This window comes from Salmo salar, chromosome ssa24 (genome assembly GCF_905237065.1).
Source record: "Salmo salar chromosome ssa24, Ssal_v3.1, whole genome shotgun sequence".
Lineage (NCBI taxonomy): Eukaryota > Metazoa > Chordata > Actinopteri > Salmoniformes > Salmonidae > Salmo > Salmo salar.
In genome coordinates, this window is record NC_059465.1 from 8,015,808 (window position 1) to 8,030,053 (window position 14,246).

At 43.6% G+C, this 14,246-nt stretch overlaps 1 protein-coding gene across 6 annotated transcripts in view; it reads left to right on the top strand.

Annotated features, from left to right (window-relative positions):
* Nucleotides 1-14,246, top strand: part of aopep (aminopeptidase O (putative)) — a 114,618-nt gene that overhangs the window by 59,463 nt on the left and 40,909 nt on the right. For 5 of the 6 annotated variants that reach the window (XR_006761892.1, XR_001323913.2, XM_014171048.2 and 2 more), the window contains exons 8-12: nucleotides 4,101-4,203; nucleotides 4,366-4,473; nucleotides 5,115-5,158; nucleotides 6,113-6,173; nucleotides 12,880-12,942. Coding sequence is in view for 4 of the 6 variants with exons in the window: in XM_014171048.2 (XP_014026523.2) it covers nucleotides 4,101-4,203; nucleotides 4,366-4,473; nucleotides 5,115-5,158; nucleotides 6,113-6,173; nucleotides 12,880-12,942 (379 nt within the window). In the remaining 2 variants the exon portion in view is untranslated. The remainder of the gene's footprint in view (nucleotides 1-4,100; nucleotides 4,204-4,365; nucleotides 4,474-5,114; nucleotides 5,159-6,112; nucleotides 6,174-12,879; nucleotides 12,943-14,246) is intronic. The other variant, XM_014171050.2, reaches the window with a different exon arrangement.

The following is a 14,246-nucleotide window of genomic DNA, read 5'->3' on the forward strand; positions in this document are numbered from 1 at the left end:
CTACAGACCCAGGCTGTGTCACAGCGGTCTAAGGCACTGCATCTCAGTGCTAGAGGCGTCACTACAGACCCAGGCTGTGTCACAGCGGTCTAAGGCACTGCATCTCAGTGCTAGAGGCGTCACTACAGACCCAGGCTGTGTCACAGCGGTCTAAGGCACTGCATCTCAGTGCTAGAGGCGTCACTACAGACCCAGGCTGTGTCACAGCGGTCTAAGGCACTGCATCTCAGTGCTAGAGGCGTCACTACAGACCCAGGCTGTGTCACAGCGGTCTAAGGCACTGCATCTCAGTGCTAGAGGCGTCACTACAGACCCAGGCTGTGTCACAGCGGTCTAAGGCACTGCATCTCAGTGCTAGAGGCGTCACTACAGACCCAGGCTGTGTCACAGCGGTCTAAGGCACTGCATCTCAGTGCTAGAGGCGTCACTACAGACCCAGGCTGTGTCACAGCGGTCTAAGGCACTGCATCTCAGTGCTAGAGGCGTCACTACAGACCCAGGCTGTGTCACAGCGGTCTAAGGCACTGCATCTCAGTGCTAGAGGCGTCACTACAGACCCAGGCTGTGTCACAGCGGTCTAAGGCACTGCATCTCAGTGCTAGAGGCGTCACTACAGACCCAGGCTGTGTCACAGCGGTCTAAGGCACTGCATCTCAGTGCTAGAGGCGTCACTACAGACCCAGGCTGTGTCACAGCGGTCTAAGGCACTGCATCTCAGTGCTAGAGGCGTCACTACAGACCCAGGCTGTGTCACAGCGGTCTAAGGCACTGCATCTCAGTGCTAGAGGCGTCACTACAGACCCAGGCTGTGTCACAGCGGTCTAAGGCACTGCATCTCAGTGCTAGAGGCGTCACTACAGACCCAGGCTGTGTCACAGCGGTCTAAGGCACTGCATCTCAGTGCTAGAGGCGTCACTACAGACCCAGGCTGTGTCACAGCGGTCTAAGGCACTGCATCTCAGTGCTAGAGGCGTCACTACAGACCCAGGCTGTGTCACAGCGGTCTAAGGCACTGCAACTCAGTGCTAGAGGCGTCACTACAGACCCAGGCTGTGTCACAGCGGTCTAAGGCACTGCAACTCAGTGCTAGAGGCGTCACTACAGACCCAGGCTGTGTCACACCGGTCTAAGGCACTGCATCTCAGTGCTAGAGGCGTCACTACAGACCCAGGCTGTGTCACAGCAGTCTAAGGCACTGCATCTCAGTGCTAGAGGCGTCACTACAGACCTAGGCTGTGTCACAAGCAGCCGTGATCAGAAGTCCCATATTGCGGTGCAAAATTGGCCCAGCGTCGTCCAGGTTAGGGCAGGGTTTGGCGGGTCATGTTTCGGAGGATGCGTGACTCGACCTTTGCCACCCGAGCCCTTGCAGCGATGAGACAAGATCGACATTGGGGAGAAAAAGGGGGTGATAAATAAACTTAATAAATAAAAAATGAACATGTATTGTTTACAATCGGAACCCATTCAAAACCTCCCGCGACCCAAATTTGGCTCGCTACTCACCGGTTGACAATCAGTATACAGTCATTTCACTGCTACAGTAGTACGCACATTAGTCGACTAAACTCAACTCCACCATTTACGATGGAGTTGAGCGGCGACTAGTGTGGCGGACTGGAGCTCCGGCGTCACATAAAAACGACTGATTTCAGCATACGCACACACGATCTGAACAGCCAATAGGGTGTTATGACTTGTTCTAACCAATCTTTCCTCATTCGACTTTGTTTTACCTGGCCAATAGGGAAGGACTCAGTAGTAACTTACAGTAGTCAGTTATGTCAACCATGTCTACTGCATGTCTGGCTATGAGAAATCTCTCATGGTTAAACCAACCTTTGCTAGTTTTGGTTATCTTTAACAAAGAGATTCTTCCAGGTAGTGCAATCCACATATAACGATGTCATTGTTCGATGTGATTAATATAATTACTGTAATGTTGATGTTATTCAATTAGCGGTTAACTGTGTCCTGAGCAGACCGTAGTCATGTACTGGATCTGAAATCGATTTCTTCAGCTTCTACCATCTCCACAGGGGAAATGTCAAGAGAGGACAGAACTCAGGAGGTTCAAGTGAACACACACACACACACACACACACACACACACACACACACACACACACACACACACACACACACACACACACACACACACACACACACACACACACACGCGCGCTTATGAAGAGAGACACACACACACACACACACACACATACATACAGAGTGTACTAAGAAGAGGTTTCCGGTGAATTCCAGGAAGCTGATGATTTTCCTCTGTAGTCCACTCTGAGCAGACCAAACACTACTGTCATTTCCTCTCCTCCAATCTCATCCCCTCCCATCACGCTCGCCCTAATGCAGTTTATACTCCATTAGCTGCTGGTGGAAGAAGAGTAAATCGGGTAGCTGACCAGGCCTGTGTAACCGGAAACAATCACAAACAATCGGCCAGATGGCTGAGAGGAGAAACAACCTCAGTAGATCAATTACACAGATACCCAGTGTTGTCATGACGAAAGCTGTGTGTGCGTGTGTTTCACCTCTTTGCAATTTGCAGAGATATACAGTGTGTTGTCATGAGGAATGTGTGTGAGTGCGTTTGTGTGCGAGTGAGTGAGTGTGTGCGTTTCACCCTGTCTGTAGCCGTGCCTCGTGCTCCCTCAGTCAGAGGGAGCTGAAAGAAATGGCCTGTGATGAGGAGTGTATTGATCAGCTAGCCAGGCGCCTGCCCTGCCTGTGTATCGACGGGAGCAGACTGATCCTTCAAGGGTTCAGTATTGGCAGCCCGAGTTAATCTTCTCTAAATCATCAATACATTTGAACTGGAACTATCCTGAGTCAGACAGAGCACGGGAATCACTTTGTTGGTTGTATTGCTTTTGTGTGTGAATTCCCACATGAAAAAATACTATAGTTTATTCTAGAATTAATACTGTAGTATTACTATAGTTAAACTGTAGTGTTTTTGCGGACTGTAGTGGTTTTGCGCACTTTAGTATGCTGTAGTATTTACTATAGTGTTTTTGAATATATTAATGTACTATACTATAGTATTTAAAGTTTACTATTGTATAAAGAATGTAGTGTTTTTTTGGACAGTAGTATACTATAGTATTTACTGTTGTGTTTTTGCAGACAATACTGTCGTATTTACTATAGTGTTTTTGTTTTATTATCTTTGACCTGGAAGTGCAGGCTTTTTCCTTGAGGAAACCTACTGGAGAAATACTAAAATATATAATTTTCTATAACATGTAGGAGGTATAGAACTGGGATCTGACCGGATAGTTCAGAGATTCTGCTCCTTCTATAACCTGTAGGGAATGCAATTTAATGGTCTATACTTGGCATGTATGTTTCTCACTTATGGGTGGCACAAATTTGTATATGGGGGAGGGGAATGGGCAGGATATGCAAATGAAATACTTTAGCGTTACTATAGTTAAAAAAACAGTGTTTTTGTGGACATTGATGAGCATTTACTGAAGTGTTTTTGCAGACTGTAGTATAGGATGTATTATAGTATTCCACAGTAAGGAATACACATGATCAAGGGATACTACAGTGTGTAGTATTGTATTCTACAGTATACTACAGTTTGCTATAGAATTCTATAGTAAGTACTGTACTATAGTACTATAGTAAACTGAAGTATTTTTTCATGTGAGGTGTGTGTGTGTTTCATTGTTTTGTGTGTGTGTGTGTGTGTGTGTGTGTCTTCTGTGTGCGTGGATGTGCATGCGAGCGTGTGTGTGTGTTCTCATGAAGGCAGAGCTCAGTGAGTCATGGGCAGTAAAGTCAAAGCGTAGCGTGGTGAGGTCGTATAAACACTATAGAATGCCATTATAAATCTGGATGTGATTTGTGGCCTGCCTTTAGCACAATGGCAGCCTGTTTAATGTACAGGACCAATGAGAGGGGTTACACGGGTGGATTATTCCTTTTAACTTCCTCATCTATTGGAAAGGGAGCCCACTTTACATTTCAAAACGGTCATACCATGGTCATTTCTATTGAAAGAAATAGGAGCAGGGCAAATAGTACACCACTGACTGCCCTGTCTGGTTGTCTGTCTGACTGTCTGTGTGCAGGCCCAACATGGAGAGTACAGGCCAGGTCAGTGAGTCTGGGTCGTCCTTGGTCAAACATGCCCTCAACCCTGAGAAAACCTTCATGCAAGTCCACTACCTCAAGGTAAGGAGAAAGACCACAGCATACAGTAGGACCAGTGTGACAGTAGCTTATCAAATACTGGAGGTGTCCGTCTCCCATCTCTTTAGGTTTGGATTTGTTTGGTATTTGATTTCCCCTTCCTGCTCTGATGGATACGGTTTGTGTGTGTTTTTTCTCTTCCAGGGCTACTTCCTCCTTAGGTTCCTGGCCAGTAAAGTAGGACAAGAATGCTTCCTCCACTTCTTCAGACTCTTTGTAAAGAAATACCATGGACAACTAATTCTCTCTCAGGTAGGTGCTACTGTGTTATTATAAACCCCAAAGTCCATTTCACATGGAAAACTGTTCTACCACTGAGAGAAATGCTGTTAACCTAAATCTTTTGAGTCAACTCCCTCACACAAGTTGTCAGTGGTTAATCGTTAATGCAGACATGCATTCTGCTGCACCGAAACCATTAAGGGTCTGGTACTGAAAGGGATAAAGCAGTCAGCGTTTGAAACACTCTTTCTCTATGTAAATGTTGATCCGAGAGCCTTACCTGTCAAGAGCTGTTGATCCTGCCAGGACCTTACGGCTGTGAGCGCTCACACCCGGTCATGTGCGTGTTTTTGTGTGTGTGTGTGTGTGTGTGTGTGTGTGTGTGTGTGTGTGTGTGTGTGTGTGTGTGTGTGTGTGTGTGTGTGTGTGTGTGTGTGTGTGTAAGCCACCACACCTGGCCCTTGGTACCTGCAGTAGAGGCCCCGGGGCCTCATTCATTAATGAATGTTTCATAAACACGTTCAGACACAAAGCAGTGACCTAGGTTCACTAGGTCACTATTCTAAGAGCACTAATCATTTTATACATACTATACATACATACATACATACATACATACATACATACATACATACACTGAACTATATGCAATTAATCATGTTTTGGTTCAGGATTTCTTGCAAATGCTGCTGGAGACCTTTCCTGACATGGAGGGGTAAGTGGATATTAGTAATTCATAAACTGACAATTGTAAACCCAGATCCACTAATGTTTACTGTGAAAAGACGACCGCTTTCTCTCTCTCTGCTATCTCTTTCCTCTCTACTCATCTCACTCCCTCGCTTTCGCTCCTCCTTCATTTATCGTCTCTCTCCTCTCTATTCAGTCTTTCTCTCGTTGCCTCTCCCTCACTACAAATGATCTGTCCCTCCCTTTATCTCACTCTCTTTCTGTCTTCTCCACTCCCTTTCCTTCCCCCTCCTCCCTCCTCTAGCCTCCTCCCTTCTCCCTCCCCCCTCCTCCCTCCTCTCAGAGCAGTGTCTTCTCCCTGCATGTGCTGTAGCCTGTGTCCAGAGCAGATTGATTAAATTAAAGTGAGAGTTGGAGGGAGAGTTAGGGTCGGTCAATATTTGTGTCTGCTGCTTTTGACTGTAAACACCACGGACTCAAAGAGACTGGAGACAGGCTTAGGAGACTTTAGGAGACGTGTGTGTGTGTGTGTGTGTGTGTGTGTGTGTGTGTGTGTGTGTGTGTGTGTGTGTGTGTGTGTGTGTGTGTGTGTGTGTGTGTGTGTGTGTGTGTGTGTGTGTGTGTGTGTGTGTGTGTGTGTGTGTGTGTGTGTGTGTGAGAATAAATGTGGGCGGTTGGGTTTGTGCCTGAATTTCCCCTTTCTACTACAGATGTGGGATCTTAATTTGAGCCAGTTTGCCACAGCAGGAAACTAATCCTGCAGCAACGAGACATTTGAATTATTATGTGGATTATAATTAATGGCCGTTTTTTTTGTAGGGGTCAAATTAAGATCCTACATCTGTATTTGAAGGTGTTGCCCGAAACATTTTCGACATTACGATAACTATTTTCCCAGGATGATGTTCTATCATTGTGTCTTAGGTAATAACAGTGGTTACATTAACAATAATAATTATGTTCTGCCATTGTGTTCCAGACAAGGCCTAAACCTTGAAGCTATTTATGCAGACTGGCTGGATCGACCAGGAATTCCTAAGGTAAGCTGCATGGTTGGAACGTACTGTATGCCGTTACACTGGCCAGAAAGGGCCTACTATATGGACTGTGGAGCTATTCCCCTTTTTATTATTACAAGACAGAGAGTCGGCAGACAGAAACACCAGGAAGACACCAGTTCAAGCTTAGCAACTATGTATTTTTCATTACAATAAAAACATTGTGGTCATGTGCAATACCAATACAACATTATTGAAAATGTGATGCACAAGGTTTGAAATTGAGAGCACACACACACACACACACACACCCCCCCCGCCCATGCTTTAGTAGCATGGGAAACATATGTTAACATTGCCAAAGCTAGTGGAATAGATAATAAACAACAAAGATGAAGAGTAAACATTACACTCACAGAAGTTCAAATATTATATTATGTCGTATTATGTCTATATACAGTGTTGTAACGATGTGCAAACAGTTAAAGTACAAAAGGGAAAATAAATAAACATACGACTTGTATTTACAATGGTGTTTGTTCTTCACTGGTTGCTCTTTTCTTGTGGCAACAGGTCACAAATATTGCTGCAGTAATGGCACACTGGTATTTCAGCCAGTAGATATGAGAGTTTATCAAAATTGGGTTTGTTTTTGAATTCTTTGTGGATCTGTGTAATCTGAGGGAAATATGTGTCTCTAATATGGTCATACATTTGGCTGGAGGTTAGGAAGTGCAGCTCATTGGCGGGAGGCTAGGAAGTGCAGCTCATTGGTAGGAGGTTAGGAAGTGCAGCTCTGTTTCCACCTCATTTTGTGGGCAGTGTGCACATAACCTGTCTTCTCTTGAGAGCCAGGTTTCTCAATAGCAAGGCTATGCTCACTGAATGTACATAGTCAAAGCTTTCCTTAAGTTTGGGTCAGTCACAGTGGTCGGGTATTCTCTCTGTTTTGGGCCAAATAGCATTCTAGTTTGCTCGGTTTTTTTGTTAATTCTTTCCAATGTGTAAAGTCATTATCATTTTTTTTTTCTCATGATTTGGTTGGGTCTAATTATGTTTCTGTCCTGGGGCTCTCTCTCTCTCTCGCTTGCTCTCTCTCTCTCTTTTTCTCTCTCCCTCTTTCTCGCTCCCCCTTTCACTGTCTTTCTCTCTCTTCCTCTCTTTCTCTCTCTATTTACTTCTGGTGTTCATGTAAAGTATGTTGCCGTATCAGCAGTCACATGACTCATTTCTCTTGCAATAACATTGGCGGATATGAATGGTGCTATGTTTCCCTCTTCGTTAGGAGGTCCTAGTGCACAGATACCATTTCAATCTTGAAAACTCTCAGCTGTCTGCTAGCCACAGCCCTCCTACTCCCACGACTACCTCACAATCAATCAGCGACCAGTCCTACTGTAATCACTATGGGAACTGATCTTAATTACCTTTGTGGTGTTCCGCTGTCTGGCAACCTTCACCTCCTGGAATATTCACTGGGATGATGTCATCATCCCCTACCTCGGAATGAGTGACGGTTTGATGTGTCAGTAACAGTGGCGGCACTTGGATCAATCAGACCCTTTTAGATACAGTCCTTTTTTCATTCCTTGTCTTGATCCATTATTCGAAGGTTAATAATACATTGAACTTGAACATGGCTGGAAATAGAAAATGTCAGGAAGCTGTTTAGAGGCCTAATAATAAACAATGACATCCACACACATCCCAGAAAGGCCAAATGGAATGGGAACTGAACAGCTTTCTATTTTAGACTGCTGTTAGTATGAGTAAGCAGGCAGTTTGGGGATGATGAATCTAGGGTGGGTCATGACACTTCAAATCAAATTTCAATAAGGGTCCTCCAGTCGCCAGAGCATTGAAAGGACTGTTCTTATCCGATGCATTGTGTTTATATTTCCCCTGTTTAGGGTTGCAGAATTGCAGCAACTTTCCAAAAATTCACGTTTCCCAGACATCCTAGTTGGAATATTCCTGGAATCAGGAGAAAATAAACAGGAAGTCCTTAAATCCTCTGAAAAGGATTTCTGGACATTTTGCAACCCTACCCCTATGATCAGATGTGAAAGCTGTTAGCAGTGTGTGACGGGAAAGGGAACTGGCCTCATCCAATGTTAAGTATTGTGTTTTCCGTCAGCGCCAGCTGGGAGTCAAATACCTGTCTGCTAACTCAAATCAAATGCCACCAAATGTGATTATGTATGGCAAAAAAAATTGTGGGTGGCAAGTCATAGCACCTTAATAAATGGCTACTTTTTCATTACTCTGGCTAGTTCAGATTTTCAGGAACACATCAATTCTACCTGATTTATGCACAGCAGCCATTTTGTACCATAAGGCGTACTACACAGCACTTAAATGTCTAGTATGTATGTGTGTGTGTGTTTGCGCTTGTAGCGTGCATCTCTACAACTTCAAAGAGTGTGTTTCTTTGAGCACTTGGAGTCCTTTTACAAGTGGGGCCTATAATGCGATGAAGGGGTCGAGGGCCAATTCCTTTCCCTGTGTAACTCAGTTCCTTTCCCTGTGTGTGTGTGTGTGTGTGTGTGTGTGTGTGTGTGTGTGTGTGTGTGTGTGTGTGTGTGTGTGTGTGTGTGTGTGTGTGTGTGTGTGTGTGTGTGTGTGTGTGTGTGTGTGTGTGTGTGTGTGCGTGCGTGCGTGTGTGTGTGTGTGCAAAAGCCTTGCTATGCAGGGAATAGCAGTAGTGATTTAGGCAGTTAAACTGCTATGTCTGGTATCCTTCAACACAATGGCACTTTACTGCCTCAACGTTCACTACATTCTACACTATTCTATTCAATTCAAATGGGCTTTATTGGCGTTGGAAACATATTGACATTGCCAAAGCAAGTAAAAAAAAAACTAAACAACAACGACAAAAAACAATTCAATTAATTCAACAAAACAAACATTAAATACACAAAAAGTTTCAAGAGAAACAATGTTTAAAATATTAGATTATTAGCGGTTCAAAATGTTGCGGAGTGCCTGGATACAGCCCTTAGCAAAGGTATATTGGCCATATATCACAAACCCCCACGGTGCCTTATTGCTATTATAAACTGGATGGTTCGAGCCCCGAATGCTGATGGCCAATATACCATTGCTAAGGGCTGTATCCAGGCACTCCGCGTTGCGTCGTGGATAAAGAACAACCCTTAGGCGTGGTATATTGGCCATATACCCCACCTCCTCGGGCCATATTGCTTAATTATATACTGGGTGGTTCGAGCCCTGAATGCTGATTGGCTGACAGACCTGGTAAATTAGACAAAACATTTTAATTATGTTGGTAACCAGTTTATAATAGCAATAAAGCACCTCGGGGGTTTGTGATATATGGCCAATATACCACGGCTGTCTGTCACTCTATCTGACTCTCTCCGTTTCTCTCTCCTCTCCCCCCCAGTGTTCTTCACTGGTTGCCCTTTTCTTGTGGCAACATGTTAGAAATCTTGCTGCTTTGTTGGCACATTGTGGTATTTCACCCAATAGATAGAGTTTATAAAAATTTGATTCGTTTTTTAAATTCTTTGTGGGTCTGTGTAATCTGAGCGAAATATGTGTCTCTAATATGGTCATACATTTGGTAGGAGGTTAGGAAGTGCAGCTCAGTTTCCACCTCATTTTGTGGGCAGTGTGCACAAAGCCTGACTTCTCTTGAGAGCCAGGTCTGCCTACGGCGGCCTCTCTCAATAGCAAGGCTCTGCTCACTGAGTCTGTACATAGTCAAAGCTTTCCTTAATTTTGGGTCAGTTACAGCGGTCAGGTATTCTGTGGGGTCTGGTCCCAGGACCAGCTTGCTTAGGGGACTCTTCTCCAGGTTCATCTCTCTGTAGGTGATGGCTTTGTTATGGAAGGTTTGGGAATTGCTTTTTAGGTGGTTGTAGAATTTAACAGCTTTTTTCTGGATTTTGATCATTAGCGGGTATCAGCCTAAATCTGCTCTGCATGCATTATTTGGTGTTTTACGTTGTACACAGAGGATATTTTTTGCAGAATTCTGTATGCAGTCTCAATTTGGTGTTTGTCCAATTTTGTGAATTCTTGGTTGGTGAGCGGGACCCAGACCTCACAACCCTAAAGGGCAATGGGTTCTATAACTGATTCAAGTATTTTTAGCCAGATCCTAATTGTTATGTCAAATTTTATGTTCCTTTTGATGGCGTAGAAGGCTCTTCTTGCCTTGTCTCTCAGATCGTTCACAGCTTTGTGGAAGTTACCTGTGGCGCTGATGTTTAGGCCGAGGTATGTATCATTTTTTTGTTGTGTGCTCTAGGGCAACGGTGTCTAGATGGAATTTGTATTTATGGTCCTGGCAACTGGACCTTTTTGGAACAACATTTTTTTGACTTACTGAGATTTACTGTCAGGGCCCAGGTCTGACAGAATCTGTGGAGAAGATCTAGGTGCTGCTGTAGGCCCTCCTTGGTTGGGGACAGAAGCACCAGATCATCAGAAAATAGTAGACATTAGCCTTCAGATTCTAGTAGGGTGAGGCCGGGTGCTGCAGACTGTTCTAGTGCCCTCGCCAATTTGTTGATATATATGTTGAAGAGGGTGGGGCTCAAACTGCATCCCTGTCTCACCCCATGGCCCTGTGGAAAGAAAAGTGATTTTATTTTGCCAATTTTAACTGCACACAATTTTAACAGTTTGTGTACATTTATTTTATAATGTTGTATGTTTTTCCCTCAACACCGCTTTCTATCAATTTGCTTTCCATGCCAAATTGAGTCAAAAGCTTTTTTGAAATCAACAAAGCATGAGAAGACTTTGCCTTTGTTTTGGTTTCTTTGTTTGTAAATTAGGGTGTGCAGGGTGAATACGTGGTCTGTTGTACGGTAATTTGGTAAAAAGCCAATTTGACAATTGCTCAGTTCTTTGTTTTCACTGAGGAAATGTACTAGTCTGCTGTTAATAGCCTAGTAGTAGCCTAATGGTTAGCGCGTTGGACTAGTAACCAGAAGGTTGCAAGATCGAATCCCCGAGCTGACAAGGTAAAAATTGGTCTTTCTGCCCCTGAACAAGGCAGTTAACCCACCGTTCCTAGGCCATCATTGAAAATAAGAATTTGTTCTTAACTGATTTGCCTAGTTAAATAACGGTAAAAAATGATAATGTGGAGGATTTTCCCAAGGGTGCTGTTGACTCATATCCCACGGTAGTTATTGAGGTCAAATTTGTTTCCACTTTTGTGGATTGGGGTGAACAGTTCTGGATTGGGGTGGACAGTTACAAATATTAGGGAAGATGCCAGAGCTGAGGAGGATGTTAAAGAGTTTAAGTATAGCCAATTGAAATTTGTGGTCTGTATATTTTATCATTTAATTTAGGATACCATCAACACCAGAGGCCTTTTGGGGTTGGAGGGTTTTTATTTTGTCCTGTGGTTTATTCTGTGTAATTGGAGAATGCAGTTCTCAGTTCTGGTAGTCTTTAATAGTTGATTGTAAGATTTGTTATTTGATCATATATATGTTTTTTTGCTGTTTGTTATAGAGCCAAAATGATTTGAGAAGTGGTTTATTCATACATCTGTTTTTTGATAGGTAACTATTTGTGTTGTTGTTTGTTCAGTGTGTTCCAATTTTCCCAGAAGTGGTTAGATTCTATGGATTCTTCAATTACATTGAGCTGATTTCTGACGTGCTGTTCCTTCTTTTTCCTTAGTGTATTTCTGTATTGTTTTAGTGATTCACCATAGTGAAGGCGTAGGCTCCGGTTTTCTGGGTCTCTATGTTTTCGGTAGGATAGGTTTCTCAATTTCTTTCTTAGGTTTTTGCATTCTTCATCAAACCATTTGTCATTGTTGTTAATTTTCTTAGGTTGTCTGCTTGGCATTTTTTTGATTTGATAGTATTCTTTCTCACTCTCTCTCTGTACACACTGTAGTATTTGATTACACACTTCTGTCTCAGATCTATTAGTCACACAGCTAGCCTCTCTCTCTTCTCACTCTAACCCCCCCTCTCTACTCTCATCTTTCTCCTCCCTCCCTCTCTCCACCTTATTATCATTCTCACCATCTCTCTGTGATTCAAAGTTGAATAGTGGCTTGGGTGAAAGCTTTAATAAGGTTAAGTGGTGTGTGTGTGTGTGTGTGTGTGTGTGTGTGTGTGTGTGTGTGTGTGTGTGTGTGTGTGTGTCTATGTGTGTGTGTCTATGTGTGTGTGCGTGCATGCGTGCCTTCATGTATACGTCTGTTTGTGTGCGTGCTTTATGTGTACGCTTTGCTTTGCCTGTGTGTGTGTGTGTGTGTGTGTGTGTGTGTGTGGGCGTACAAGAGATTGTGACTTAGTCCTGTGGGATGCTCTAAACACTGCTTTTGTTAATGAGGGGATTTTTCCTCTCCTCCACCTTCTGTTCTTCTTCTTCTCCCTCTTTCTCGTTCTTCCTCTCACCCCCCCTCCAATCTCCTACTCCTTTCTATCATCCTCCAAAGTCAAACCGTGAGTTTCCGTCAGAAAGAAACAAGTGATCTTGCTCCCTCCCCTTCTTTCTTTCTCTCTCTCCTCCTTCCCCTTCTCTCTCCTCCCTCTCCTTCCCCCTCTCTCTCCTACCTCCCCTCCCCTTCCCTCTCTCTCTCTCTCTCTCTCTCTCTCTCTCTCTCCCTCTCTCTCTCTCTCTCTCTCTCTCTCTCCCTCTCTCTCTTGCCCTCTGCTCAACATTCCTTTTTTTCTCCTGTTCAATCTCTCTCTCTTTCTTTCTCTCACTGGTTCACTCACTCCTCTTCTCTTTCGTTCAGTGGCTGTGTGAAGGGAGTGCCATATGGACACAGACTCGGCTGGTGGAAGAAGTCAAAGCGGAGGTAAGGACACATCTCCCCCTCTCTCTTTCCCCCCCTTTCTCTCTCTCTCTCTTTCCCTCTGTCTATTGCTCTCTTTCGTCCCCTCTTTCTGTCACCTGCTTTTGAGAAGCTCACAGAGATTTGGAGTTGTTTCCTCAGCTGTTTGAAATACATTCTCACTCTCTCTCCCTCTCTGTTCAGTTTATGCTTACTCTCTCTATTGCAGCCTTTCTCACTCTCCTTTTCTCTCTCCCACTCTCTCACTCTCTATCTCCGTCTCTCTCCGTGCATACATCTGTTGCGAAAGTGAGCAAGCACTGTCTTTTTATTTGTCTATATCTTACAGGCAGAGCATTCCTTACTGACGGAAAGGCGAAATAGCAGATCTGACAAAAAAAAATTGTGTGTGTGTGTGTGTGTCTGTGTGCGCATGCAACATGAGCTATTGATAGATAAGCTGTATTTAGGGTGCTTGTCTATGGCATTTTGGTAGTATAGCCAGGTCCACATTCTGTAGGGACTGTTATTGTCGTGGCAAAGACGTCTCGCTGTCTGTCTCTACCTTCACCACTTGTGTCTATACAGAGCTCCAGTCCAGACTAACATATTCCCCTGGTGGCACTGGTGCCACTAACTTTTTCAGTTGCTGGCACCAGCCCATGATTTGGTGGCACAAAGATATTGTTTTTCACAGCGTCACACAATCAAATGAATTTCAATCATCGTCTTATAAAGTCATTATAAAGTATACAATGTTTGATTAAGAAGTGTAATAGGCTACTGAGGTGTTATTCAATAAATATGTTGTTACTCCAACATGTCCAAGAAGGAATGCATGATTCCAAATATTTTGATTTGCAACCTAATCCAGTGATTGTCATGAATTTTTGGTTTTACAATGAATTTTTTTTATATTTTACTGTCAAAATAGGGCTCCAGAATTGTCCATTTTTAGAGATGAATTTGCTTTCATTTTTATGGGCACTAATATTATATATAGGCCTAATTCAATTGGTGCTAATTCACCACATGAGGAAGTGGAGACTCAAAACACATTAGCTAGATTGCTAACTCTAAATATAACACCTACTGCTAGTCGACATGTATTAATCTAACAGTAAATGTAAGAATTGCAATGAAGCCTAGTGCACCCGCGATGGCCGATGCGCAATTTCGCTCACTCTGTGTTTCAAAGCCATATCAGACATCATGATTGTAAAACAGTGTGCTTTGAGATCAATGATGATCATTGAGAAATAAAAATGATACCTACAGAAAGCTGAGACCCTCCTCTCTTTAATATGGATAACTAGTTGCTGCCAAAG